The 25,955-nt window shown below is 45.5% G+C and overlaps 2 protein-coding genes across 4 annotated transcripts in view; both read left to right on the top strand.

Annotated features, from left to right (window-relative positions):
• Positions 1-502: 502 nt before the first annotated feature.
• On the top strand, positions 503-16,922 carry CELA1 (chymotrypsin like elastase 1). The gene is made up of 8 exons (XM_059682883.1): positions 503-633; positions 1,309-1,391; positions 2,783-2,883; positions 3,896-4,021; positions 5,905-6,041; positions 7,564-7,709; positions 14,852-15,001; positions 16,770-16,922. Exons 1-8 carry the CDS (start codon positions 594-596, stop codon positions 16,785-16,787), a joined length of 801 nt encoding a protein of 266 aa, XP_059538866.1. The 5' UTR covers positions 503-593; the 3' UTR covers positions 16,788-16,922.
• A 5,358-nt stretch (positions 16,923-22,280) lies between these two features.
• Positions 22,281-25,955, top strand: part of BIN2 (bridging integrator 2) — a 31,366-nt gene continuing 27,691 nt past the window's right edge. For 2 of the 3 annotated variants that reach the window (XM_059682877.1, XM_059682878.1), the window contains exon 1: positions 22,281-22,437. In XM_059682877.1, the coding sequence (XP_059538860.1) occupies positions 22,357-22,437 (81 nt within the window). In that variant the 5' untranslated portion in view covers positions 22,281-22,356. The remainder of the gene's footprint in view (positions 22,438-25,955) is intronic. The other variant, XM_059682876.1, reaches the window with a different exon arrangement.

The following is a 25,955-nucleotide window of genomic DNA, read 5'->3' as shown; positions in this document are numbered from 1 at the left end:
CCCAAACCTGTTTCCTAGTACCCTCTTCCACAGAGCTCTCTAATGCACCTACTTTGCTTTTGCCTCCCTGCATTTACACCTATGTCTGCAGGTATACAGACATATGCACACGTCCCATCTCCCTCTGTGCACTCGGAGATGTTGCTGACCCTTCCTTCCTCTTGCTAGTCACTCTTCCCTCCTCCAATCCTCTTTTGCCCCAACCTCCTAGTGCATGGGATAGGTCTCTGTGCTTGTAGTGCCACTGAGGACAGTGAGGCAGTAGCTCCCCAGTGCTACTAGGGGAGCACCCCGAAGGGAAAACCAGTCCAGGTTCTCCATCTTACTTCTGGAAAAGACTTTGTTGGATGCTTTTCAACTAAAAGTAGATAATTAATTTAGCCCTGACCTTGTTCTGTCTTTGAATAACAGATAAATTAGTTTACTTGAAAAGAAATCTTTTCATTTGTATTTCCATGTCACCTGTGATTTTCCCTGCCTTCTACCCGCAGCCCTGCCAACTGGCAGGAAGGTTAGCAAAGCTGCTGATAAGAGGAGTATAAAAAGGCTTGGGTCATGGTAAGGGGCCACTTGTGGTCTACTCCACTGGCAACATGCTGAGCTTCCTCATCTTTGCCACCCTGGTCCTTTATGGTGAGTGGGTCCTGTGGCCTGAGTTCTAGGAGGGGATTTGAGCAGGAGGGTCAGAAAGCTATCCCTAAGCCCAGACCTGCTCTCTACTCCAGAGCGGGTAGGACACTCTGCCTGTAAGTCTAGCAAAAACTTTACTCTCTTGGAGCCCATGATAGAAAAGTGTGGGGCCCCTCTTGTGCAGGCCCCTCATGAAGCAGAGAAGCCTCTACCAGGGCCTGGGCTTCCCTCCCACCCCCACTGACAAGAGGACATCCTCAGCAGGTGCTGGCTGGGGGAGCACTGCTGTCCATGCCCCCGGAGAATCCTGCCCAAGCACTGTGTGTCGGGGGGGGGGGGGGGGGGGGCAGCAGTCAGGAAGGAGGGGGTTCCCGGCAGGCCAAGGGATGGCCTGAGGAAGGTTGAGAAAAGTTGCCTCTGAGGCCCAGCCTGGTGATTTGAGGTGGGTCCTTCACAGCAGGCCAGGGTTCTGAGGACACCCAGGGAAAGCAGAAGGCACACAGACTTCCCTGCTTTAGAAAGGGGCTCAGGGAACTCACAGTGGGGGGGCGGGGAGCGGGGCTCATTTGCTAGGGAGAAACTGTGAATTTGCAGACAAAGCACAACTGCTATTCCCCATCCCCACCCCGGGCTGACCCCATGCTTAGTCCTCACTCACTTTTCTTCTGCCCCACAAAGGACACAGCACCCAGGACTTTCCGGAAACCAACGCCCGGGTAGTTGGAGGGGTTGAGGCCCGGAAGAATTCCTGGCCCTCTCAGGTGGGTGTTTCTTCACAGCCCCAGACTTCCAATAGAATAAGAGTTGCCTGGGCACTGATACACAGGTGTTTGTGTGTGTCCTTATCAACAGGAAGCTCTCCAACTGCCTGTACTCTAGATTTTAAGGATGAATGGGACCAGGCTTAGGTGGTTTTACTAAGTACAAAAGGCTTGGAGGAGCGAATTTAAATACCAACCACACTCCCTCTCCCAGGCACACACCTAAACACGAATCACATTTACACTCCCAGCAACACCATTTGTGCCACATTAACAAGACTGTGTGCCAGACCCACATTTCAGACTCCATATACCTTGACACACACACACACACACACACACACACACACACACACACACACACACATATATATATATACCTTCACACAGTACGTGTCACACTTTGAAGTGCACTCTCGCCCCCAAGTAGAGTATATTGTTTATTTGGCTATTTCAAGAGTTTCCACTTTCATAACAGGACAGCTAGGCTCTGATTTAAGCAATTCAAGTGTAAAAATTGGCAAGTTGAGAAGAATAATTACAATTAGAATTAAATCAGTTTACAAAAGTTTGAGCCCCGTCTGGCTGGTTTGGCTCAGTGGATAGAGCATTGGACTGCGGATTGGAAGGTCCTGGGTTTGATTCCGGTCAAGGGCACATGCCCAGGTTTCGGGCTTGATCCCCAGAAGGGGACCTGCAGGAGGGAGCCCATCAATAATACTCTCTCATCATTGATGTTTCTATCTCTCGCTCCCTCTCCCTTCCTCTCTGAAATCAATAAAAGAATATATATTTTTTAAAAGTTTGAGCCCCAATTTTCAGAAGTTATTGTGTTATATGAGGTGCTGAAGAAGACATGAACTGATAAAAATGGACATTCCAATGGTATTTCTAAATATTCCCTGAAGTAGGGGGCCAGGGTATATCTTGAAAACATTGGAGGGGAGGCTCTGAGACCTAAGCTTGTGGGTCTTAGGTGATGGAGCAAATCCATAGCTACATTTCCTTCCCAAGAAGAAATGGAGGTAGAAGGAAATGAGTTCTTGGCCCTTTGCAACAACCTAGAGCTGGGGAGGGGGGCAAATACACTCTGTGTGTATGCCTTTACCTCCCCACACCCATCCTTGTACACAGCAAACATTGCCAAACAATGGTGCACTCTTTCCTGCTGATCCCAGATCATTTACACACCCTTTCTCGCTACCACACCAGGTAGACAGTAGCAATCAATCAATAGCAATTGACAGATCAAATGAAACCTATTTGCCATCTCTAGCCCAGAAAGTTGGAGAATGTTTTGAGGGGTGGCAGGAATTTCAGGGGTAACGTAATTTGGGGCAAAGGCCTTTAAGAAACACCACTTATTCTTCCTTTCTTTCCTCCCTGTCTAGATTTCCCTCCAGTACCTGTCCAGAGGTAACTGGTATCACACCTGTGGAGGGACCCTTGTCAGACGGAACTGGGTGATGACAGCTGCTCACTGTGTGGACAAGTGAGAAAAACAAAGACCAGCTTTACTGAGCCCCTGGAGGGGAAGAATCTGGCCCTTCTGGAGAAATATATATCTTTGACCACCAGGGCAAGACTTTAAGGGTCTGTTTGGAGGCCTGTGGGAAGGCAGTACCATATAATGAAAAGTACAAATTTTGGCATTAGGCAAGCTCAGGTTCAAATCTCATTCCACCTTCTTCCAGCTATATGACCTTAGATGACTTACTTTTCTAAGTCTTCTTTCTCTTCTCTCTAGAGTGAGGTAATGAAACCTACTTTGTAGAGTTATTGTGAGGGTTAAGAAGGTAAATATTTGTGTGCCTAGTCAATGCCTGGCTGGTAACAATATTTTTAAATTAATCTTTATTGTTGAAAATATTACAGATGTACCTTTTTTTAATTAAGGTATTACATATGTGTCCTTATCACCCCCACTGCCACCCCCCAGATGTCCCTTTTTAAAAAATTTATCTTTATTGCTGGCTGGTAACAATTTTTTCTTATGGCACAATGGTTGGTTCTCAGTTGAGCATGTATCAGAATCACCTGGCAGGCACAGGTTACTGGACTCCATCTAGCATTTTCTCATTTGGTAGGTCCAGGGTGAGGCCTGACAGTCCACATTTGTAGCAAATTTCCAGGTTATGCGGCTGCTGCTGTTCCGGGGACTATGCTTTAAGAATTATTAGTCTAGACGTTTATACTTTCCTCAAAATTCCTCTGTGAGCTAAAAAGCCATTATTTCATTTATGTTCACCATATGATGTTTAGTTTCATAAACTGGGAAAATGAAGTTGATGGTAGTTTTTGTCCTCCCACGTTAATTAATTAGGAAATGAGGGAGCTGGTTACTTCCTCATTGTCCAGGATTTGTCATCCTTCCTCTGCTGGACAGATAAGATGAGTTCCTGTCCTAAAGATAAGATATAAGCTGGTTTCCCAACTTTTCCCTAAGGGGGAAAAAGAAGGCTTGGGCATCCTGGATCACTCATGGCTTCCTTCTGTCGCTCCAGCCAAATGACATTCCGTGTGGTGGTTGGAGACCACAACCTGAGTCAGAATGATGGTACTGAGCAGTACGTGAGTGTGCAGAAGATCGTGGTGCATCCATACTGGAACAGCAATAACGTGGCTGCCGGGTAAGGGCAAGGCTGGGCTGGCCTTGGGCTGGGAAGTGGAGGGCTGACTAACTAGCAACAGAGTTTTGGCTTCCTTCACATTCATCCACGAGGACTTTGAGAATTTATATTTTGGAGAATTTGAGAATTTTAAAAAATTTCTGGTATTTATTTGATCTAAGCTGGTTTGCAGGATTGGATCACCTAAAGCTCCTTCTCTGCAGAGTTAAATGTTTCTGTTTTTATTGTTATTTATTATTTACTAGAGCAGTGGTTCTCAACCTTCCTAATGCCGCAACCCTTTAATACAGTTCCTCATGGTGACCCCCAACCATAAAATTATTTTTGTTGCTACTTCATAACTGTAATTTTGCTACTGTTATGAATCGTAATGTAAATATCTGATATGCAGGATGTATTTTCATTGTTACAAATTGAACATAATTAAAGCATAGTGATTAATCACAAAAACAATATGTAATTATATATGTGTTTTCTGAAGGCCTTAGGTGACCCCTAAAGGGGTCGCGACCCACAGGTTGAGAACCTCTGTACTAGAGGCTCGGTGCACAAATTCGTGAATGGGTGGGTCCCTTTGGGTGGCCTGCAAGGATAGGGCTGAAACCCGCAGTCCAACCTGCAGCTCCTACCTGCCGCTCCTACTCATCCCAGCCCCAATGTGCCTGCCACGGACTCGAGCCCAATCAGTCCCAATCGGGAGAGGCTCGCACTGCCACAGCAGCGCTCACCAGCCATGAACCTTGCATCTGGCGCCTTCCCAAGGGGAGTGGTCTGCGGGATCGGGCTGAAACCAGCTCTCTGACATCCCCTGAGGGGTTCTGGATTGCTAGAGGGCACAGGCCAGGCTGAGGGACCCCACTGGTGCACGATTGGGCCCAGGAGGGACTGCAGGAGGGCTACAGGGCGTGTCCAGCCCATCTTGCTCAGTCCCAATCAGCCAGACCCCAGTAGCAAGCTAACCTACAGGTTGGAGCATCTGCCCCCTGGTGGTCAGTGCACGTCATAACGAGCAGTTGAGCAACCTTAGCATATCATTAGCATATTACACTTTGATTGGTTGTTCAGTTCTGCCATTCGGTCTATTTGCATATTACCCTTTTATTATATAGGATTTTATAGAATAGACTTCATCAACAAAAGTAATTTTCTTAAAATGAATCTTACATGTGAAAACTCCACCAAGACTGAGCTGTACATTTTTGGAAAAGAAGTCATCAAAATGGTGGTCAGTTCTATAGAATATGGGGGTTGGGATCAGTTCAAGTAATTGGGATATTTGCTACCATCATTGCAACATTCTACTCCTTCCTGATTCCCCACTTATAACTGAAAGATATAAGCTCCAGCCTGGCCAGTGTGGCTCCGTGGTTGCATGTCGACCTATGAACTAGAAGGTCCTGGTTCTATTCCCGGTCATGACACATTCCCAGGTTGCAGGCTGGATCCCCAGTAGGGGATGTGCAGGAGGCAGCCAATCAATGATTCTCTGTCATCATTGATGTTTCTATCTCTCTCTCCCTCTCCCTGCCTCCCTGAAATAAAATATACATTATATATATATATATATATATATATATATATATTAAGATGTAAGCTCCACTCCTCGGGTTGCAGGGATCAGAGCTAGACTACAACACCAAGACTTCACCAGCAGGTGCTGCTGTTAAATATATAATGTCCTAAACAATCCAAATGTATAATGCCTCAAGCTTGAGATTTAGCAAGTCAGTTCCCCCTTCAAAATCACTGGTTTCCAATTCTATGGGGACACAAGGCTAGGGGAGGGCCTGCCCATATGCCCACCTGCGACCTGAGACCTGAGACCTGTTCAGCCATGGGCAGCTGGCCCACGAGTGAGCAGTCTTTTTTCCTCCCTCTCGTAGCTATGACATCGCCCTGCTGCGTCTGGCCCAGAGCGTTACCCTCAACAACTACGTCCAGCTGGGTGTTCTGCCACGGGAGGGAACCATCCTGGCTAACAACAGTCCCTGCTACATCACAGGCTGGGGCAGGACCAGAAGTAAGTCACCTACATGGGCACCGTCTACCACATGAATCTTGATTAGCTGAGCTTCTAGGGTACAATTTTCTGTGGTCCTAGGTATTCATAGCCAGAAGCCAAGAAACCACAAAGGAACCAGAGATAAAATAACTGAGACATGAAATCAAGCTAAGAACAGGCAATGGAATCAAGGCAGAGATTCATAGACTCTTATAACTCAAAAAACAGCCCAACAGCAACAACAACAAAAAGCCACACTACTTAACTCAGTACTATATACAAGCCTCTCATTTTATTTTATACATGAGGAAACTGAGGCCAAAGGAAATTAAACATTTTGTTCAGGATCACATTACTAGTTAGTAACTACTGATCTGGGGCTGGAACCCAGGTATCCTGGCTCCCACTTTGGTAGTCATTACACCATTGTGCTACCTCCATAGACAGTCACTGGGTTTTGGGTTGGGAGTGAATGAACCAGGGTAGCTGTAGGTCCAGAAAAGTCAATGCAGATGAAGCCTCTGCCTTCTTCTGGTCATCATGGGAAGATTTCTGGTAGGGAATTTCATTCAGATAACATAAAAAGGTGGGAGGAGCTATCAGCAGAGATAGTTAAGAGGGGCAGAGACGTTAGGCCTGACATGGAAGTCTATGAGCCACCAGGCAGTATTTGAGCTCTGAAAGAGAGGCAAGGCCTTGCTATGAGCAGTCAGTCTCCTGGGAAAATCTGGAGCTGAGAGACATACTTCTAATCTTGCTCTGCTCTCAGTTCACTTAATGTCATTATGGTTCAATTTCATGATCTTTAACATGAAAGGGTTGTAAGGATCCAAAGAAATAATTCATGTACAAAGGCTTTGAAAAATCAAAGAGCCAGATAAAGAAAAGTTGCACCAAGCTCTTAAGAAATGCAAACAAGGGTGCACAGTCCCATTTCTGCTTATAGGGTATACAATGTAAGGGAAAAACAGGACAGGTAGATAAATTATCAACAAATGATTCTAGTTACTTTGCTAAGGTATCCATGAGGTTTTTTTTGTTTTTTGTTTTTAAAAAGGCAGGAGTAGGATTGTTTATGGGTTGTTGTTTTTTTTAATCTGTATTATTTGTGTGTTTTTAAATATATTTTTTATTGATTTCAGAGAGGAAGTGAGAGGGAGAGATAAATAGAAACATCAACGATGAGAGAGAATCATTGATTGGCTGCCTCCCATATGCCCCCCACCAGGGATCGATCCGGGGCATTGAACCCTGGGATCCTTCAGTCCGCAGGCCAGTTCTATCCACTGAGCCAAACTGGCTAGGGCTGGTTTTTTAGAACCCAGGAACAGCAATCAAGGATGACTCCCTAAAGGAAAGAGCCTGTTGTTTCCATATAAAGAGATAAAAAGGAGGATCTATGACATGCAGTGAGCAGAAAGAAGGAGCTTGCCTGGAGTTCAGCTTTCATCAGAGCTTGGGAAGGTTTGGGAGAATGTGGAAGGTTTTTTCCCTTGGATAGTATCTGGGGCTGATCTCCAATGCTGTGTGTCCTGTTTAGCCAATGGACAGCTGGCCCAGACCCTGCAGCAGGCTTACCTGCCCACTGTGGATTACGCCACCTGCTCCAGCTCCTATTACTGGGGCTCCACTGTGAAGAACACCATGGTGTGCGCTGGAGGAGATGGAGCTCGCTCTGGATGCCAGGTGAACACTTGTAGAAAGTGTCTAAAGTCCCACCCCAGATCTCTCCCCTCTCTGCCTACCACTTCCCTCCTTTTCCTTACCCGCTATGCCACATTTACACCCCATGTACAGATACAACTTTCTACTCTGGTTTCTGAATGAGAATGATTCTTTGCTAGTAACTCTATGCTCACAGGATCTCAAAGTTGAAAAAAAATCTTAAAAAATGCATCTTGCCTAGAGCCCCCACCTCAAAAGCTTGTATGTGGTCTAATATTTGTGTTGGTATATGTTCTTTAGAATTTGTTCATGACCTAGACTTTTTATGGATGCAGTGGGGCTAAGCCTGGAGTGATGGTTGTAATTTTGTATAAGGTAGCTCCCCTTAGAGGAGCTACAAAAATGATCAATCTATTGATCAATGATTAATAGCTCCTCTATTTCCACTCTTTTACCTCACTAGTACTTATAGCCATACATATGGGTGGATATAGTAGGGGAAAGTGCACAAATGGTTTTATAATAGTATAAATAAAACAGAATTTTCTCTTTAGACACAATGAATCAGCAATACACCATCTTACAGATTTCTTAATGCAATTCAACAAATGGTCTTGATTAGCTACTAAATAAAATACCAGATACTGTGCATTTATGCTAGGGATACAAAGATAAACACAGTGGAGAAATGATAAGAGCAGGCATATGAGAGAACATCCTATATAATAAAAGGCTAATATGCAAATCGACCAAACAGCAGAGCAACTAGTCACTATGATGTGCACTGACCACCAAGGGCAGACGCTCAATGCAGGAGCTGCCCCCTGGTGGTCAGTGTGCTCCCACAGGGGGAGCGCCACTCAGCCAGAAGCTCTGAGCTGGGCTGGTGAGCATAGCGCCAGTGGTGGGAGCCTCTCCCACCTCTGTAGCAGCGCTAAGGATATCCAACTGCTGGCTTAGGCCCGCTCCCCACTGTCAGTCAGACATCCCCTGGGGGCTGCCAGACTGCGAGAGGGTGCAGGCCTTGCTGAGGGCCCCCCCTCCCCCAAGTGCATGATTTTCATGCACCAGGCCTCTAGTTGTAATATAATATGGTTAAGTGTTTACAATAAAGATATGCACCAGGTGGTAGGGAAGTCCAAAAAATAGGTACTTACCTCTATCTGTTGGGGTCTGAAAAGACTTGCCTTCTCTGAGAAAGTGGAATCTGCAGTGAGCCCTGAAAGTTAAACAGGAGGGGGGCGGGGGGAGACATTCAGGGAGAGGTACAGCATGAAGAAAGGCATGGACCAAGAACCTAGGTAGGACACATACAGAATTATAGGGTGTTCCCTACAGCTATCTGGAGCAGAGGTCAAAGCCCACAAGCCTCCAAATCCAGTCTGATGCCTGTTTTTGTTTGGCCCTTGAGCTAAGAATGGCTTTTACATTTTTAAATGGTTAGGGGGAAAATAACAGAATAATATGTCATGACACGTGAAAAATATAAAATTTCAATGTTCATAAAAATATTTTCTTGGAAAACAGTATAGTTGTTTCTTCTGTATTGTTTACGGCTGCTTTTACAGAATTGAGTAGTTGTAGCAGAGCCTGCAAAGCCTAAGATATTTACTATTGGCCGTTAACAGAAAAAAGTTTGCTGACTCCTTGAGCTAGAGCATAAACTATTACCATACTAGGGAATGTCAGGAGATGACACTAGAGGCAAGTAGGAGCCACATGACGGAGGGCTTTAAATGTCATGCTTGGGGGACATGAACTTTATCACTTACGTACTGGGAAATTATCAAAGAGTTTCAAACAGGAGAACAGCATGATCAGATTTGCCTTTTAGAAGCACTGTCTGATGACAAATAATCATGTTTTTGAAGAGGACAAGATTGGCAGGGAGATTGGTTAGGAGACTATTGTAATTATCCAGGCAAGAAATTTGAGGGTCTGAATTAGGGCAGTGGAGAAGAGGGAAGAAGGAGGATATGGGATGCATTACAGGCATTTGGCTTAAGTTATTTGGGAGAGAGGTTTGCTCCCTCAAATGAGACAAGATTTATAGGATTTGAGAGGAAAGGTGATGAGTTTAGTTCTGGATACGTTGAGTCTGAGATCCCTGTGGGATATTCAGGTATAGTTAACTGGTAAGAAATTAGATATAAAGAAAGCGGAACCTGGGTGAGAGAGCTGGGCTAGAGATACCCCTAACAGCAACTGAGACACTCCCACCCCACCTCTCAGCCCCAAGGAAACCACTAGAAAAAGAGCAGTGACTTAGCAGAACTGCAATAACATAAATACTAGAGTGCTTCAGGGAGATATGTGAAAGACAAAGAACCCATAAATATCTAAGAGGGACTAGTGGCAAGAGAAAAATAAGAGTTTTATTAAATCTCAAAAAATATGGATAGGTCATCACATAATAAACAGTGCAGCCAGAGCCACAGTAGATAACTAAAAGTGACTATTTGGCAGTGGGTGAGTCTCTGGCAACTATGGCAAAAACAGTTCCAGTGGAGTGGTGATGGCAGAAGCTAAAGGGTAAGAAAGAAGAGGCAATAAAAACATAGTGAGGGCCCAGCCAGTGTGGCTCAGTGGTTGACCAGGAGGTCACGGTTCAATTCCCATTCACGGCACATGCCCAAGTTGTGGGCCTGATCCCCAGTAGGAGGGCATACAAGAGGCAGCCAGTTGCTGATTCTCTCTCATCATTGATGTTTGTCTCTCTCTCTCCCTTCCTCTCTCTGAAATCAATAAAAACATATAAAAATATTTTTTAAAAAAACATAACAAGGAAATGTAGAACACTCTTTTAATAATCTTGGGTGAAAGAGAGGAACACAAAAAAGTCTGGTAGCTTTAAGAGGGATGAGAAGTCAAGAAGGAGATGGACCGTTTAAGAGGGAAGAAAATTAAGTATGTTAAAAAGGCAGAAAGAGAAGGATCCTATAGAGTCAAAGAGAGGGAATGAATGGATAGCACAAGATCCCGGTGGAAACAGAAAAGATGGAACCAAGAGCACAGGTGGAGCTGGCTTTGGGCAGGGAGAGGGATGCCAAAATGTGCATAAACGTGAGTGTGCATGCTGGGTACGTGGAAGTTGATAGGTGTTCTGCATTATTGCTTCTATTTACTCATGAACTAGGTGTTAAACTGGATGTTGAAACTGAAGAGGAAAGGACTGTATGGGTCTGGATTAATTAAAGTGAATGGGAGAAGGACTGGCCTCCAAAATATTACTGATAGGCTGAGGTTAGAGATTACACAATAACCATTCAAAGATCCAGCTCTCGAGAATGGATTAATCCAGGACTAAGTTTTCCTGCATTACTGGGGCAAAAGGCAAGACTGCAAATCAAATGCAAGGTGCAAGCTAGGTGAAGGAGGAAGAGAAGCCAGCAGGAGGCTGGTAGGCTGGCTGAAATAACAGAAGCAAAGATTGCTTTTTTTGTGAGCACTTAGTAGTACTATGGAAGTAAGGTGACCAAATCATCCTAGTTTTCCCAGGACTTTTCCAGTGTTAAAACTTAAGAGTCCTGTATCCTAGGAACCTTACATGCAAGGAGAGGCAAAAAAAAGAAACTCAGACAACCTCTCAGATCCTCCTCAGCCAGCTTAACCTATAACCTCTTAAGGTTTAATCTTTTTTAGTTAATTCACTTCCCAGGGTCTTTTTTAAAATTTATCTATCTATATATAAAAGCTCAGTGACCAGAACGACTGAGCAAACGCTCAACACAGGAGCTGCCCCCTGGTGGTCAGTGCGCTCCCATAGCAGGAGCACCGCTCAGCCAGAAAAGCTGGGCTCACGGCTGGCTGGCGAGCACAAAACGGCAGTGGCTGGAGCCTCCCCCACCTCCATGGCAGCGCTAAGGAGTCACAAGGAGCGAGCAGGGAAGTCCTTAGGAGTGAGCAGACGGGTATTTAGGAGCAAGGGGTCCCAGATTGCGAGAGGGACGTCCGACTGCTGGTTTAGGCCTGATTGGCTGGTTTAGGCAGTCAGACATCCCCCAAAGGGCCCCAGATTGCGAGAGGGTGCAGGCTGGACTGAGGGACACACACCCCCCACCCCTGTGCACGAATTTCATTTTTTAAATAATAGAAATATTTTTTCAAATAATAGAAATATCTCTTTAGTCTCCTTTATTGTCCCTTATTTTTATTTTACTGTATTTTTTGTCTTTCATGACATTGATATTTTTGAAGAGTCCAATTGTCCATAATCGGTTTCAAAGAGAGGTAGCCAAGGGGATCACCCAGCTTTCGGGCTCAGGAACTGACACAACTTAAGATGTTATCCAGGGGGTTAACCTTGTGACTTTTAGTCAAAACTGGGTTATTGTCTTCTGCTGCTTGGAGGTCAACAATTACCCAAGGTGAGAAACTAAGGTCAGGTCAGTGAAATGTAAGCTCTAGAGGCTGGGAGTCCAATCAAGGTGTCCGCAGGTTTGATTTCTTCTTGGGCCTTTCTCCTTAGCTATCAGATGGTGACCTTGCTGAGTCCTCATATGGTCTTTTCTCATCCGTGGTGTTCTCTGTGTGTCCAAATTTCTTCTCTCCCAGGGTCTTGAATTCTGAAAAAACTAGAGTACTTCTCTTCTGGTTGCCACTCCAAATTGACAATTCTTTAAGATAATTATGTCTTTGGGTCCCTTCCCACTGGACTTTTCCAAATAGTGTGCTCTCTAGGTTTTCAAACTTCTGTGTTCCCAACCCCTTTTCCTGAGAGTGAATTCATTGAGCTTCTCTGACCTCGATCCACATACTCCTACTGAGTTCTTGTCAATCTCTTCCTTCTGTCCTAATCCTCAGCCATGCCCTCCATCTCTCCAGAGCCTTTATTTCTTTTCAGATCAATTAGCATAAGACAATTGTATTACACATATACTATCCTATAGCCCAGAAGTACTCTCAAATCCCTATTAGAATTTGGATAGAAGAGGTTTAGATTGTTTTGTTTGTTTTGAGTACAATAATCTAAAAACATTTACTTTGCCTAAACATTAGTTCAGGTGGGATACAGCTAGATCTTTGGTCTCTTTCCCTAGATCTTCTTCTTTCTTCTTTCTTCTTTCTTCCTTTTTTTCCTTTCTTCCTTCCTTCCTTCTTCTTTCTTCCTTCCTTCCTTCCTTCCTTCCTTCCTTCCTTCCTTCCTTCCTTCCTTCCTTCCTTCCTCTTTTTTCTTTCCTCCTCCTCCTCCTACTCCTCCTCCTCCTCCTCCTCCTCCTCCTTCTTCTCCTTCTCCTTCTCCTTCTTCTTCTTCTTCTTCTTCTTCTTCTTCTTCTTCTTCTTCTTCTTCGCTTTAATTTTTTATTGAAACTATACATATTAAATTGCTTAAGGTGGCAAATAAAATTATGAGGCTTAATAATGGAAAAGAATAGTCATTGTGTTCCTTCTACCCCTTGAGCTCTTGCTCCCTAAAAGGAACTACTTTCAAGTCTTTTCAGCTGACTTTTGTTTCTACTTCCATACCTCTCTAAAAATATATATAGTTATATTATACTTAATTTATCAGTTCAGGCATTATGAGAGATGCAGATATCTCTTCCTTTTACACATTTTTACTTGCCCCCAAGCATGAACTTTTTCTATCACCACCTCGAACTCCAAAAATAATTTTTATTAGATTAACATTTAATGTTTGTTATAATTATGTAAAATGTGATGCACAACTAAACCAGGTATTCTGGGATTAATTTTCATTTCCTGCATAACTTTGTTTTCCCTGGAAAATAATAATTCTTTTTTACTTGCATAACATGTACTCAACTTATTGCTGATCCAGCCCCATACTCTCAATTAATTGGTAAGCGACCTATTTTATCCTCTCTTGTCCATAGTGGTCTGTGTCTTGGTGTGGGTCTATTTGCATCCATCATGAGGGACACTTACTAGCTTTTTTTCATTCTGGAAACTCCAGAGCTTTGTTTCTGGAAACATGTATTGTTGATATGTCCTCCCCTCCATTTTTATTTTCTCTTTCTAGAATTTGTTATCCATAAGTTTACCTCCTAAACGGGTCCTCTTATTTTCTCTATATTTTGTTTGTTTGTTCTACCTTATCTTCCAATACTTCCAATATTTCATTTCTACTATCATATTCATAATTTCCAAAGGCTCTTTTTATTTTTAAATGTTCTGTTAACAGCATGCTGTTCTTGTATCATGGATGCAATATTAATCATAATTTTATTGCTTGTTTACTTCTCCCTGCATAATCTTAGTTGCCTTCATTTTTTGTTTGTTTATTCCTTTGTCTCTTTCTTTGATCTTTATTTTTATATTAGAGGCTTTCTTCAAATGTTCGGTAAAATCCTTGACCATCTGCTCTTGCTTTAGAGTGGGGTGGTTAAGAAGTGGCTAGGTAGCTCTGAATCTTAGGTGGGGTTTATCCATAGTGAACTACTTTGTCAGGTGATCTGGCTAAGCTATTTCATTGGGGGACTTTCAATGACAGTATCTTTAGGTCTGTTCTCTTGTGCTGGTCAGATTCTCCCGAGAAATGCCTTCCAATTTTTATGTCCGTTATTATAGAACTGGCATTCTTTGAACTGAGTAAGAAGAAGCATGTCAAGGTCATATTCTATAAACCCAGGTTCTTGATTCCAAGTCTGAGCATGTAACCACTACCCAATACATTATTTCTCTCCTCTTTACCCCAGTTTAGTTTAACATGTATTGACTACCTATCCTGTGTTTAAATGTTAAGTCTAATTAGACTCATTGGTCTAAATGCTGGGGATAAAGAAATCATCAGAACACCCTACTTCTCCCATCCCAGGTTCAATTTAAGTCAATAAAAAACTATTAAACTTGTAGCTCTTCAAAGTTCTGTGTTAGCAACGTAGAAAGGAAAATTATCGTCAAAACATAGCTCCTGTCTCAAGCTCTCAGCTATGCGTGGGAGGTAGAAACAAATTATGAAACCAAAATGCAAGGCAGAACATGACATAAATAATGCAAAAGAAAGGAAGAAGTACTGTGGTTGTTTAGAAAGGAAGAAGAGATTCATCTTGATTGTGGGATTATGAAACAAGTGGTGAGTTGAATTGGAGTTTTAAAACTGTACAGAATTTTACAGAGATGGGGGTGGGCAGGGTGTAAGCACAAGCCAAGGCCCAAAGATCAAAATATCTGGAATTTCAGGACTCTGCTTTTATTTCCTGCAGGGTGATTCTGGAGGCCCCCTCCACTGCTTGGTGAATGGTCAGTATACTGTCCATGGAGTCACCAGCTTTGTGTCCAGCCAGGGCTGTAATGTCTCCAGGAAGCCCACAGTCTTCACCCGGGTCTCTGCTTACATCTCTTGGATGAATAACGTGAGTCCTCTCAAATAATGGGTTGAAATAGGGTCACCTGGAGGCCTGTGCACTGGCTGGGTTGGAGAGCAAAAGTTGGGCAGGGAAAACTATCATTTTCCTCACCACATTCATATGTTTACTCCTTTCCCTTCCCCCCATAGTGCACTTTCCCTCAATAATGATACCACCCTGAGTTTCCCTTCACATACCCACTAAGCAGGCTTCACCATATTGTTTACTCCTTAGGGTAAGATGGTGGTAACAACAGATCTGAACCAGGCATTTATCACTGCTGTCCTAAGTTAAAGTCAAAGAAAAACAGCTTCAGAAAGCCTGCATTCTGCTGGGCAAGGGGAGAGGCACTAACAATCTCTCCCATTATGAGAATTTGCTCTACCCTTTGGAAAGAGGTTTTACCACTTCAAACAATTTTTGAGAGTTAGATGAGACTCTACTGATACTGACTTATTGGGAGAGCCTCACAGTCATCTCACCTGTGCCTTGCGGCCTTCTAACTTACTCTGGAGTCTTGTGGTATGAACATTAACTCACAACCATTGCAAAGTCTGTCCTTGCCACTAAATGCTGGATATCTATATATACAAAAGGCTAGTGTCCATCTGACTGGTAGCTATGATGCACACTGACCACCAGGGGGCAGATGCTCAATGCAGGAGCTGGAGCTGCCATGATGTGCACTGGCTATTTAAAAATAAACGGCACATGGACCTGGCACTGACAAACCAACACTCAGCTTCCCTCAAGTGGGACACAGTCCCTGCCACCACCCTGGAGCAACACCCCAGCAAATCGCAGCCAACGCTGCTGAGACCCCATGGTGCAAAATGCAGCCCACAGCCGCGGCCCAGAAACAGTCGCTGTAGGCGTGCTGGGTAATGATGTCACATAGCAACACTCAGTTTCCTCTCCCTAGTAACTAACCTTCTTGGAGTTTTTTCAGCTCAGGAACACGACTTGCTTTATAGCCAGGTGCAAACATTTTACACTTAGGCCAAATGTTTGTGAAGCATTTTCACATGCCTCATCTCATTTGATCCTCACAGAAGTTCTGGAGTAGGTAGATAGGAGACTCGGTAGAGTCCTATTTTCTTTTCATTAGCCAGAAAACAGAGATTTAGAAAGTTTAGAAATTTGACCCAACTGAAAATAAGTAAGAAATGGTGGACCTTGAAAATGACTTCAGGTTTTCTCACTGTCAAACACTGCTGCAGTTAAATATTTTACCCTTTGTTCTCCCTGCGTGATCTACAATAATAATCTGCTTCGTGTTGATACTTACTGCTGTGTTGCTGACAATTTCCTGAAAGAGAAGTTGGGGTGCTTCACTGGGCTGGAAAAAGTTTAGCTAAATCAGAAAGCAGGTCTAATTAAGCAGGTTTATTCTATATATATAAAAGCTAAGTTGACTTGCGCATGCGCGATACATATAAAGCTCTCACTGGTGCCAATCACACACGTGTGTTTTGATCTGTCATTGTCGATCATGAATTTGGTTGACACCTCTATTAGAGAAAGGGCAAATAGCGATATTAAAATATTTCTTCTAATTAATTTCCTTTCAATGTGCACGAATCCGTGCACCGAGACACTAGTATGTCCATAACATTGAATTGTCTTGACACAGCTGCAACATACTTCCTGCCCTACAACCTCTTATCTCCCTACAAACCCAGTATAGGGTCATATGCAACTAGGAACCCTGAAGGAAAAAGAAAGGATGTAGGCAGAAATAACTGACTGTGGATATAACTTGCTTTTCCTTCAGGTCATTGCCAGCAACTGAACATCTTCCTGAGTACAACAGCCATGCCAAGATAATTCTTTAATTCGCAGCAGGACTTGAGGCCATCAAGAAAAAAACATTCTAGAAGACTATTGAACCAGATACAGAAATGCAAATAAAACTGCATACACATTACCAACCTGTGTCTTTTTATTTATAATTAAGCTCTCTAGAAAAATGCAGGTATAGGTCCCAAGTCGGATTTCACCATATTTCTGGGCCGGTTCTTCCATTTGCTGCCACCTCTATCAGTTCACAAACTAAGCCAAGTGGGAGTGGTTTTATATTATCCTTTTTAAATTATCTTAGGATCTACGGATCCATTAACCTACTCATCTGCCCTCCTCCAATGCATGTTTTCTATATACAAAGTCACAGAGTACTTTTAAATGTTCCTGAGTGACAAATGTGTTCTGATCTTCCAGGTACACTGTAGGCTCCTTCTTCTTTTGTTTCCCGCTTCAGTGCCTAGAACAAGTGCTCACCCCAAGGTTCTGGGTGGTGGCAACTTCATACAAGGATACACTAGAGACGGGAGTATAGGATTAGGTGGTAGGTCAGATGCCAGCAAAGAAAGTGGCAAATTAGAAAGAAAGACTAGGAAGTAAAAGAGTAGAAAAAAGGAGAAAAGAAAATGTTGAACAAAGAAAATAAAGATTTAAGGGGAAGAGGCAGAACAAAAAGGGAGAGGCCTCACGTGAGCCATGGCCACAGCCACATCCGCAAGCACCAGAAGCACTTGGGAGGCTGAGGTAATGCTGGTGGCTTGTAACACTGCAGGATCAACTTGGACAACTATCACCCAGGTTACTAGGGTAAAGTTGATATGAGGAATTACCACTTAAAGAGGAACCAGAGCTTCTGCCCAACTGTCAACCTTGATAAACTATGGACCCTGGTAAGTGAGCAGACACAGGTAGGTAAAAGCTGCCAACAACAAGACTGGAGCAGCTCCTAGCATTGATGTGGTGTGATCGGGCTACTACAAAATTCTGGGGAAGAGAAAGCTCCCAAAGCAGCCTGTCATCATGAAGGCCATATATTTCAGCAGAAGAGTCGAGGAGAAGATTAAGGGTGTTGGGGTTCCGGTAGCTTTAAGCCACATACTGGTAGAGAGAAGTTCATTAAATGCTCACAAGTGTTTCTCAAAAAAAATTATATATATCCTCAAACTAAGTATGAGTTAGCACTTCAAGGCTGAGACTAAAATAGGCAACCTGACCCAGGGTTCTAGAAACCACAGAGAACCGGGAAACTGATAATTTGCCTCATCCTGACCAGGGCTGTCTGTTGGAGTGGTCTGCCATAGACTGAAGAGTAAGCTGAGAGGGGAAGGCCAAGAGGAAGAGAAGCAGCAACCTTTTATTTTTTAAGTCATTTTAAATTTTTGTTGGCTGATAAAAAACTGCCGCACTTCCTTCCCACCTCATGCTGCTATTCCTGAATTTAATTTGCAAAGGGAAGCAGAGACTAACAATTTTATTTAACAGAATTTAAACTAGTGGGGGGGACATGCTTATGGTTAGAAAATAAAATTTATCTCTCACAGAAAATGTTTTTTCCTACATCATATTTTAAAATACAGTTTTGTTTTCCATTTAGGAACTGTGAAAAACACATATTTAAAATGTTGTTGGCCCTGGCCGGTGTGGCTCCGTTAGCTGGAGCATTGTTTTGTACACCAAAAGTTGGCAAGTGCCCATACCTAGGTTGCGGGCTTGATCCCAGGTCGTGGCACGTGTAGGAGGTAACAGATCATTGTTTCTTCTCTCTCTCTCTCTCTCTCTCTCTCTCTCTCTCTCTCTCAAATAGAAAGCATGTCCTTGGATGAAGATTAAAATGTCTTTGGAAGGATGCCCCATTTTGCAATGTATGCTCTCCTAGATTCTTTTGGGCTACAGATGTTGAGAGGTATTCCATGTCCATGTTCTCATTTCCCATGCCGATGATGCCTGGCAGAGCCTTCCGTTACTCAGCTTTCTGACATCTTATCAAGAATTGGTAGAGGGGCAAGAATTCTTGCCCGATTTGTTTCTACAATGCAGCCATTTAATATCTTCTCATCCAAAATGAGGTGTATGTTATCCAAATTAAACATTATATCTAATTCACTCACTTGGCTGAAGTACTCATCTAAAATTTCCACATAGTTATGGGTGAATTCATAAATCGCCATCTCATCCTTGGTGTCATTAATTCCAACCACAATGAAGAGAGCTGCAAACTGCTGATATACCAGCTTAAAATCCTTATATTCAGTGAAAGAGCGCTGTGGGGCTCAGGGTGGTGTTGGTCCTTCCCATGGTTTTTCCTAGAATCCTCCTTCCCCTTCCCCACAGAAGCTAGTTCCTCAAACCTCACTGCGGGGCTTCCTTGGGGCACCCACTTTGAGAAGCCACTTTCTATAGCAGTTACTGAGGACCAGACAAGAGGGACCAGGGTGGTTAACATTATAGCGGGAGAAACGGCTAAGACAGGTCCTGGAACTTGTAGGCTACTATGTCAGCAGAGGCCTCCAGAACAGTGTATACACTGTAAGAAGCTGGGCTGGGATCAGGATGCTTATATTCCCAATCTCAGTTCGACACTGAGGGATGGGTAACCTTGGGCAAGCCACCAGCCCTTTCTGTGACTCAACTTCCCTATCTAGTTAACTTCTAAAGATTGTCTGTGCTCTAATATTACATGATTTGGTGACCACCAATTTCAGTTCCCGAGAGATTAGCTCTGAAGAGAGTTTCTTGGGAGGCAGTGGCTGGGCTGCACTGCTGAGGATGCTGCAGATTCCTGAGAGTGACACAGGTATTAGCCTCTTTCTGCCATTGACACACCTGTTATCATCACCATCTTCTCTCAGGTGTCCCCACAACACCACCATTCTCTGGGCTTCTCCCCCACGTCTCCCCATCCAACATCAAGTCCTTCCATTTTCTTCATTCTAGACCATCCTCACAACTAACACTGAGAATGAATTCTATTGATCTATTACCTGAAAATATTGGCTCTAGTTCTATAAATGAATAACATCCTATATAATAAAGAGGTAATATGCAAATTGACCATCACACCCTCGCACAAGATGGCCACCCCCATGTGGTCAAAGATGGCCACCACAAGATGGCCAGCAGGGGAGGGCAGTTGGGGGCAACCAGGCCAGCAGGGGAGGGCAGTTAGGGGTGACCGGGCTGGCAGGGGAGGGCAGTTGGGGGTGATCAGGCTGGCAGGGGAGCAGTTAGGTGTCAATCGGGCTGGCAGGGGAGTGGTTAGGGGGTGATCAGGCAGGCAGGTGAGCGGTTGAAAGCCAGCAGTCCCGGATTGTGAGAGGGATGTCCGACTGCTGGTTTAAGGGACCGGGCTTAAACCGGCAGTCAGACTTCCCCTGAGGGGTCCCAGATTGGAGAGGGTGCAGGCTGGGCTGAGGGACACCCCTCTCCCCCAGTGCACGAATTTTGTGCACCAGGCCTTTAGTATATAACATAACATTATGATCATCTGATTACCAACCTTTCTCCATCTGTCGACATGAAGCATCTGAGGTTAAAGATCAAATGTTTTTCATTCATCTTTGGCTTCCCAACACTCAGCAATGCCAGTCACACGGTTGATCCTTAGAGTAGTACATCCACTTTGGGGAATGACCTTGGAAAACCATAGACAAGGTCCTCTAATTTTGTCCCAGGCCTCCAGTTTCCCTCTCCATTCCTTAGGAAGTGGTATTTTGACCCTCTTCCCTTCCTTAAGGGAATTTTATCTGCACTGAAAAATCCTTGAGTAAATGGTTCCTCCAAATCTAGTGTCCTAATTTCCAGCTATCCCCTCCAACAGGTCAGAGAGTCACTTCCTGTTGGAGACCTACATAGAGAAGCAACCGTTGTAAAAGCAGCGGTCCCACCCCAACTTTCACAACCTGTGTCTGTCTTCACATTCTGCTTCCTTCTAGTTACGTTGTACTAGTTTAACAAGCTGGAAAGATTTGCTCTCCATCCCCAGCACTGGCTTCCATACGCTCCTCCTCCTTCTTCTTTCAATAAGATCCTCTCCTTCCCTAAGCACCTCCATTTCTGTCTCCACCTCAGTTGTTCCTCCCTTTCAAATGCAGGTGTGGGCTCTGTCCCTACCAGTTCTAGCCTTAGAGCCAGCCCCTCTGAGAGAGGCTTTCCATCTTTAGAATAGGTAACCTGACATAAGAAAGTACATGTTGCCGAAACCGGTTTGGCTCAGTGGATAGAGCGTCGGCCTGCGGACTGAAGGGTCCCCGGTTCGATTCCGGTCAAGGGCATGTACCTGGGTTGTGGGCACATCCCCAGTGGGGGGTGTGCAGGAGGCAGCTGATCGATGTTTCTCTCTCATCGATGTTTCTAACTCTCTGTCTCTCTCCCTTCCTCTCTGTAAAAAAATCAATAAAATATATATTAAAAAAAAAAAAAAAAGAAAGTACATGTTACTTGGCCACCCAGTATACATACCCGTATAAATGAAAGGCGCTTTCCCAAACAATAAATACTCTTGCTGAGTGAAAAATCACAATATTTCCCACCCCATTGTTTCCTCCTTATTTTCCTGAGCCAGTAGTTGTTGCTAATTGGCCCCCGTTGGAAAACTGTTCAGGGGGCCGTGTTCCCATCCCTGAGGCCTTAGGGCTGGAGATCTTTGGAGTTGGTCCTGAGTGAGCACTGCCTGAGGGCGCCGAGTTTCTGGCCTCTTCCCAGCAGGCCCAGCCTCTGCCTTGAGCTCCACAAGTCCCCACTTGGCCCCTCACCTGCTGCTCTGGGCCGCACCTCACTCCCCCACGCCCCCCCCCCACCCACCCCCGCCCCCACCCCATGCTGGGCGGCAGGGAGGGCTTCAGGGTTCAGGGTGGCCGCTGTGTGGGCCCAGGCTCGCTGCACTGGAGTTTGGGTGGCCTCGGATGGTCTTGGGTGACCTTGGGGTGGTCCCGAGGGGCCTCGGGTGGTCTTGGGGTGACCTTGGGGTGGTCCCGAGGGGCCTCGGGTGGTCTTAGGGTGACCTTGGGGTGGTCCCGAGGGGCCTCGGGTGGTCTTGGGGTGACCTCAGGGTGGTTCTGAGGGGCCTCAGGGTAGTCTTGGGGTGACCTCAGGGTGCTTCTGAGGGGCCTCAGGGTAGTCTTGGGGTGACCTCAGGGTGGTTCTGAGGGGCCTCGGGTGGTCTTGAGGCGACCTCAGGTGGTCCTGAGGGGCCTCGGGGGGATCCTGAGGGGCCTCCGGGTGGTCTTGGGGTGACCTCGGGGTGGTCCCGAGGGGCCTCGGGTGGTCTTGGGGTGACCTCGGGGTGGTCCCGAGGGGCCTCGGGGGGATCCTGAGGGGCCTCGGGGGGATCCTGAGGGGCCTCAGGGTGGTCTTGGGGGACCTCCGGGTGGTCTTGGGGGACCTCCGGGTGGGCGGTCCTGAGGGGCCCGGGGCGGACAGCCCAGCCCCGCAGGGGCAGCGCCCAGGGGAAGTGGGCGGCCCGCCCCCGCGGAGCGAGGCATGCTGGGAGCCGCACTTCCTCCCCAGGAGCCTCCAGAAACCACAGGGCTCCGTCAGGGCCGCCGCCCCCGGGGAGCGACAGGATGGCTGAGGGCAAGGCTGGCGGTGCGGCCGGCCTGTTCGCCAAGCAGGTCCAGAAGAAGTTCAGCCGGGCCCAGGAGAAGGTAAGGCCCGCCGCCGGAGCGAGGCCCGAGGCCGGTGCGTCCAGAGGGGCCCGAGGCCCGGGCTGCGAGAAGGGTCCGGCCGCCTCGGGGAAGCAGGGGCGGGGAGGGGTGCCTATGAAAACAGGCAGACTCGAGGAGAGGCAGAAATCTCCCCATCTTGGCCAGGAGGGGCGACGCTGGGCGACAGCAGCCTCTCAGGAGCCTTAACGCTCGGTCGGACCCAGGAGAGAGGAGGGAGGGACCTGACATTGGACGGCTGGGCGCAGTGCTGACCCGGCAGTTCAGCAGGGACGGGGTTTCACAGACCATGACATGGATGGTTCCAAGGTGGTGATTCCCTCACAGTCATGACACGGAAATGGCCCGCTGTGCTGCCTGTGCCCCCGGGGGCTTGGACTGGAGTCCAAGGACGAGCCAGTCTGCAGGGCACAGCGGTTCTCAACCTGTGGGTCGCGACCCCTTTGGCGGCCGAACGACCCTTTCCCAGGGGTCACCTAAGACCATCCTGCATATCAGATATTTACATGACGATTCATCACAGTAGCAACATTACAGTTATGAAGTAGCAACGAAAATAATTTTATGGTTGGGTCACAACATGAGGAACTGTATTTAAAGGGCCAGAAGGTGGAGAACCACTGCTGCAGGAGTCTGTCCCTCGCCCCGCCTGGCCCCCGGGTGCTGTCTAAGCTGTTGTAAGAGCGGCCGTGTCTGCTTCCTGTCCTGTCCAGGCTGATGAAGGTGCTTCCCTTTGCGTTGTGCCCTTGGTTGGTTCGCTCTCGGTGGTCCTACCCCAGCCCTAGCGGGTAGGCAGGGTGTCGGTCTGTGACGTGCCTGCCCATGTGGAGTACGTGGACACTTCTCCACACATGTAATGACATTCTTGTGTCTACCTACCCAGAGGGTTTTCTTTGCCTCTAACCTCGACTCCTGCCCCCGCCGTCAACACTCTGGCAGATGAGATGGTCTGGGAAGATGAATAAGCCAGAAGGAAAGGGGGAAGGAGAGAGAGAAGGACCGGGCATAGCATTGTGGTTTCCTAAGGGGCCGTGGCCTTAGAAGCATTTGGATGAATACCAACCACATGCTGAAGAATTGGCATATTTTTGTAATCTTCTAAAAGCAGAGGTCTTGGAAGGATTAAAGGCAACCAGCGCTCCCACATGAGATGATCAACAGAGACTTGATGGAATGTAGATACAGTTCCTGTCTTTAAGAAGCTCACAGTGGAAGAGGGAGGGCGGGGAGACGCTGGTTCCTGTGAAAAAGCAGAGGAAAGGGGACATTGTGTGGCTAGACTGCGACATCACCTTGCCCTAACTTCACCTTGATCATGGTTTCGGCCTTCAAAAGGCTGTCTTGTTCCAGATCGGATTCATAGAGATCAGAGTCTAAGGTCTGGTTAGAAACAGTGGAGAAACAGGAGGTACTAGAGAAGAGGGGAAGGCTAGCGATCCTAGGGGTTGGAAAAACAAAAAGAAAACCCAAGAGATAAAAACTATGGATAATAGTTATTTTTAAAAGATATAGAAATTGACATCTACCCTATCAACACTATGCCCTTGCTTTGGGATTTCTCTCCTTTTCTAAGCATGGAGTCCTAAGCCTTAGGTAAATAATGTCCCTGTTCTGCCCACTTCAGATTCTGCATTTGTAAAATGAGCGATTTGGTGTTCAGTGATTTGGAAACTCAACATGGTAAGGACACTAAAGTGAGAAGGGGAGAGAGGGCTCTTTGTACCACAGTGTCAAATGCCTCCCAAAGGGAGAACCAGCTGCCCAGGCACACAGTTTTTCCTGGTCTGAACCCTGAGAAGGCAGAGGGAGGGACAAACTCAAATCTGCCCTGGGGAATTCCCAAGTTGTTGCAGAAAACAAGAAAATACTCTGAACTAAGACAGAAGGGCAGGCAGAAATTGGACAGTTCAGCTGGCACTTTAAAGATAGTGGTTACTGCATGCATGGACAGTGGGAACGGCTTGGGATGTGGGGAGGAGCTCAGCTTACTCAGCCTGCCAGAGTTCTTGAGTCTTGGGAAGTTATTTTTATTTTTCTATGGTTGAATGGGAAGTTGTTGAAGGCAAGATAAAGATGGCGAAAGTTACAGTCAAAGGAAGGACTCCCTAGGAAACTTTGCAATCTTTCTATAAGCAGTTGGCTGTACTCTTCTCAGTAGTATGTAATAACTAACATGTCAAATAGTCAAATGTATCAAATATTAAGTGCCCACTAAGAAAGACATGATCTTTCCCTTTATGGAGCCAACATAGTCATAATATGATTTCACTTCATCTTTTCAACCCTTAAGCATGCTATTAGTATCCCAATTTTAGAAATGAGGAAACAAGGCTCAAAAGAGATTGGCATGTGGCAGGACTATCACTGGAACCCAGGTGTCTTGCCTCTGGATGCCAAACTCAGGCTGCTCTCTGCAAGGTTCCCGATAAACCACTCCGACATCTGTGCCTCCCCACTTCCTGCTGGCCTGCCCACTTCCTTCTGATCTTTTCTCAGGAGCAAAGCTGGGAGTAGGAACACCTTTTGCTCAGACCACCTCCTCTGAAAACCTAGGCGTGAAGGTCTGGTGACTGTTAAACACGATGGAGGCGAAGAAGCATTCTTGTGTTATTTTCCAGTTCCCATCCAGACTCAACATGAGACAATTCACTCGCTTTATTGTGTTTTTGCAAGATGATACATTTTCACATTTCACGCTAATGCTTTCACCAACTGTTTGTGATATCTCTGTGGAAAACTCAGATCTCTAACTGCCCACTCCTTTGTTGCTCTTTTCCCTCTGTTGCCTTTTATTCAACATGTATCTCAGATGGTTCAATCAACAATATTTAGAGAAAAACTCCTTTGTCCAAGATACCTGGCTGGACCCAGGAGGGAATTTAGAGATGAGTAAGAGGCATTTTTGCCTGTCAGAAGCTTACAATCTAGTTTTTTGTTTGTTTTTTAAAGGTAAAATAAGTGACTTGAGAGAGCTGCACCTCAGTGGGAATTCAGACAGAAAGATTGAGGAGCACTGAGGGAGCTTTTGTAGTGGAGTCTGAATATGAAATAGGAATTCTGGCTAATTAGTAGTTCCTTAGGCAAGAGATGAGGAATGCCAGCATGAGCCAGGCATGGCTTCTGGAAATCCTTTTAGGCAAGAAGTGGTGGGAGAAAAGGCTGGGAAGTATATTAGGGCCATATTAAAGAGAGCCTACTTTAGCATATATCCTGAAAGTAAATTTTCTTACATATCTACAGTATCATTATCGCACCTAAGAAAAAAATGCAACAAAATTTCATAATATCTAATGTGCAAGCCCTACTCAAATTACCCCAACTGAGAGAATTAACTAAGATATAATAAATGATTATGGGGAAAAGTCATGGTGAGGAACTATAGGTACCAAACATATCTGCAGTGATTTTTTTTTTAAAGCTTTACCCTCCCACTTCAACTTACACAGAATGTAAATCTACGAACACTAGAATATTCTTTACCTGTTTCACCAAGTGTTAAC

The sequence above is a fragment of the Myotis daubentonii genome, chromosome 2 (assembly GCF_963259705.1).
Source record: "Myotis daubentonii chromosome 2, mMyoDau2.1, whole genome shotgun sequence".
In the NCBI taxonomy this organism is placed as follows: Eukaryota; Metazoa; Chordata; class Mammalia; order Chiroptera; family Vespertilionidae; genus Myotis; species Myotis daubentonii.
The sequence above is the reverse complement of the archived record's forward strand: the minus strand, read 5'-3'. Positions and strand labels throughout refer to the sequence as shown.

Excerpts from the sequence above, each read along its gene's own strand:
- CELA1 (XM_059682883.1), top strand. The coding sequence starts at position 594 with ATGCTGAGCTTCCTCATCTTTGCCACCCTGGTCCTTTATG. Across the intron at positions 1,392-2,782 it reads AGAATTCCTGGCCCTCTCAG|ATTTCCCTCCAGTACCTGTC; the intron begins GTGGGTGTTTCT and ends CTCCCTGTCTAG. Across the intron at positions 4,022-5,904 it reads AGCAATAACGTGGCTGCCGG|CTATGACATCGCCCTGCTGC; the intron begins GTAAGGGCAAGG and ends TCCCTCTCGTAG.